The sequence below is a fragment of the Gymnoscopelus microlampas genome (genome assembly GCF_963454915.1).
Source record: "Gymnoscopelus microlampas genome assembly, chromosome: 16".
NCBI lineage: Eukaryota > Metazoa > Chordata > Actinopteri > Myctophiformes > Myctophidae > Gymnoscopelus > Gymnoscopelus microlampas.
In genome coordinates this window covers 7,390,402-7,393,960 of record NC_139953.1, presented here as the reverse complement: position 1 = coordinate 7,393,960, position 3,559 = coordinate 7,390,402, and the positions used below count along the sequence as shown (strand labels likewise).

Sequence of the window (3,559 nt, the reverse complement as noted above, 5' to 3'; positions counted from 1 at the left end):
CTTTTTTTATGCCTTTATTAGAGAGGGATAGGGAAAGTAGGCTGACAGGAATTGGGGAGAGAGATGGGGGGTTGACACGCAGCAAAGGTCGTCGGGATCGGGAGTCGAACCCGCGACACGCTGTCAGGCTGGTATTGCAGCCTAGGGTGCCTGGACCGCCACACCGCGGCCCTGGCCTGACTTCGTCATTCTAATCAATGATAGAAAAAAACTCCAAAGTTGGAGTTATGAGGATCCAATGGAGTTAGGAGGTTTCGTCAGAAGCACTTTTTAATACTTTTCGTTGTTTCAATATTTGTAAAACCCACACACAGACATAAAGGGTGTTCAATAGCACTGATTTTTTTTTTTTATTCAAAAAGTTGAAAGATTGAGCTGGTTTCTGCCCGACAGCGACGATATAATATTTTCACGGAATTCACACACATGGAACTTGTATATCCGTGCGCAAATCTTATTTATGCTACTTCTGTTCCATGGTGGAAGAAAGCCCCTACATGATGGGGGGGTCCCCCCAGATGATTAGCTTAATGTCCAGCATTGTTTTTCTCGCTCAACAGTAAACAAACACATTCAGTATAAGTGTATACAGCGTATCTGCACATTTCTAAAGTTAGAATTTAAGGACTTTTTAATACCAAACTGGCCAAATTGTCAAATATTACAAAAGAAAGAGGCAAACATTGTGAGAATAGCCTATCTACAAGCACACAACGTGAGGTGTGTGTGTGCTTGTAGTTGTAGCTATTTTCACAATATGTGTCTGTGGAACCGAGTCAAAAGTGCTTGCCAGTTCAAATATGATTATTTTGGAGGGTATGCAAACACGACCAAAGTATTAATTAGGAAATAAGAATTTATTACATTTGTTTTATTGCATCAGAAAACATCTCATCCTCATTCAAAATCTGCACCAATGAATGAAAACAATTTATTGAAAATAGGATACCACTGATTTCTAACAGTTGAAATAACATAATTGTCAGGATAAGAGAGTAGTTAACGGGGTGACCTCGTCCGTTTGTCATGAAGTAAAGATTGGTGTTCATGTCAAAGCATAGCTAAACCGACTGGTTGTCTAATAGACAGCTCAACCCCGAACCCTCATCTTGGCTTGTTTGTCCTGTGTTGTGGTCTTCACGTGGTTGATGGTATTCTGGACCCATTTTTTAGTTGGGTCAACACAGAGCTTGGCACCATTCTTCATTTTGAACCTAGAACAGACAGACATAAAGAGAAGATTTCCATCATTAAGGTGTTTCATTTTACTTTGCATTCATAGGCCTACTTAGTTGCTAAGATTCTCACACACACACACACACACACACACACACACACACACACACACACACACACACACACACACACACACACACACACACACACACACACACACACACACACACACACACACACACACACTCAAGCACGCACGCACGCATGCACAAAATGAGCAGACACAATCGGAAAACTATAAAACTAAAGCTAAAAAATGTGGCCTCTCTCCTGATTGGCTGGAATTAGCAACCCATATATTTTCTGTTCATTAAAGAGAGACGGAAAGACCCCTGTGACTGAACAAACACTTTAAAGCAATGATTACTATCAGAATATAGCAATTTAACGTTTTAACCTTTTCTAAACCAAAATATTTCACTTGCACTACCTTTAACACAAAACGGTGGACCTCTATTAGGATGATACAAAGTAAAACACAAATAAAGTGAGCAGAAGACAGTGGAAAGGGAGAACCAGAACTCTATGTTATTGTAGCCTCCTTGTTACATTATAATCCACTATTAGCATTTAACTCCCTTTGTAAGTAGCAGAAGAAATGCATACTAATGTGTTGTGGGGTAAGAGTCCAATGATGGTACTGCAACATCATGGAATTCATAAATGTGTTCTATTATGAGCAAATAGTTTAGCCACAATATAAACATTATTAAATAAATAGGCATCTCTCTCTATATGGCCCTTCATCCACTTATCCACTATGCATTATGTGACACATTAAAACAGAGGCTACATTCTTAGCTTGCAAGTTTTCTCCCACAAATGAAAAATCCACAAGTTAAGAATCTGTGTTTACCCGCTACTCTGCATGCTCATAGTAGTATGTGTGTGCGTGTGTGTGTGCGTGTGCGTGTGTGTGTGTGTAGTTTTTATGATATATGTACATACAATTGTAAGTATAACATAATACTCACACAACACCAGCCTTAGCACAGTGGGGTCCAGTCACGGTGCGGTGGAATTTCACCACGTTGTTCTTAGGCAGCTGTTTGGTGTAATACTTAAAGCAGCACTCAGTTATGTGAAAGCTGTCTGGGAGAGCAAGGCAGAGTGAGAAAGAGACACAAACACACACAGGCGATAATAAGAAATAAGAAAAACAGATAAGAACACAAATACTTTGAACGTTATAAACAATTGCCTCCGTCAGGATTAAAACCACACTAAACCAATACACTTACTCGGTCGTTGTGCCAGGACATCCAGAGTTGAGAGCAGCAGCATGCAGACCACTAGAATAACTGGTATCTTCTTCATCCTCATAGGCATCATCATTATGGTTATGATTATTGTATGGTTGAAGTTTTTCAATCTGTTCTCTTTGTCTCTCTCTGTGTTTCTGTCTCTGACTCCGTCTATCTGGCTGTCTTTTTGGCACATATTATAGTGTGTGGGTGGGGCTGGTGGGGGGGGTGGGGGTGACTGTGGTCAACGTTTAGAGAGCAGGAAATGTTTATGATGCGTGACGGTAACGCCTGAGATAGCCACGGGCTCTAGGCTTTTTTTTACGGCCCGCTGTTAGAGCACTAAATGTGGACATGGCCATTCAAGAAACTAAAAAGTAAAACATAAGACAACTAGAAAAAAAGTGCTCATCGGGGCACAGGTCTCCGCCAGGTCAGGTAGGTTATTGTGGCCTCCTGGTGGCGCTATAATTGGCCAATGTGAAAATGGTGACCCCACATGACAGCTCTCTCTCTGCTCCACACTCTACTTCCGATGTTTGTACTCTCAACACAAGCAAGCACGCACATAATATGTGCGTGCAACGGCCTATTTCATCCTAACGCACAAGGTCATTGCATGGCTTCTCTCAGCAGTTGTCACACAAAAGAAGGCTCAAAGGAAGGGGCAACATCCTCCCAAAGGAAGGAGCATCATTATTAAAAGCCCTTTCCCACTTCTGTTTCCCCCTGTGCAGTCACGGACATAATAACACTTACTGGAAACCAAATTGTTCCATAGCTACTGTAGCAAGCTGCTTAGGAGAAATTACAAGTTCTTATACCAGTAAAGCAACACGATGTGGTTAAACTAGACACTTGCCGATACTTTGCACCTCACAGGGATATAGTTCACCCCCAAAATGACTTTTTTTTCCTATCGATTACTCACCCCATAGAGATTGAATTAATGGATTTTGTTTTGTTTTTGTTGCATTCCTAAGCCAAAAATGTGATGATTGGGGGCGGCTACGGTAGGAGACTCAAAGTGTCAACTTTGAGTCTCCTATACCGGAGACATTAAATTATTGGTTTCGGAA

At 41.2% G+C, this 3,559-nt stretch overlaps 1 protein-coding gene across 1 annotated transcript; it reads right to left on the bottom strand.

The window, feature by feature from the left end:
- Positions 1–842: 842 nt before the first annotated feature.
- Positions 843–2,654, bottom strand: LOC311063232 (C-C motif chemokine 7-like). The gene is made up of 3 exons (XM_084082520.1): positions 2,478–2,654; positions 2,211–2,328; positions 843–1,214 (listed from the first exon to the last, which is right to left on the bottom strand). The coding sequence occupies exons 1-3, from the start codon at positions 2,569–2,571 to the stop codon at positions 1,091–1,093; spliced, it is 336 nt and encodes a 111-aa protein (XP_083938646.1). The 5' UTR covers positions 2,572–2,654; the 3' UTR covers positions 843–1,090.
- Between the last annotated feature and the right edge of the window lie 905 nt (positions 2,655–3,559).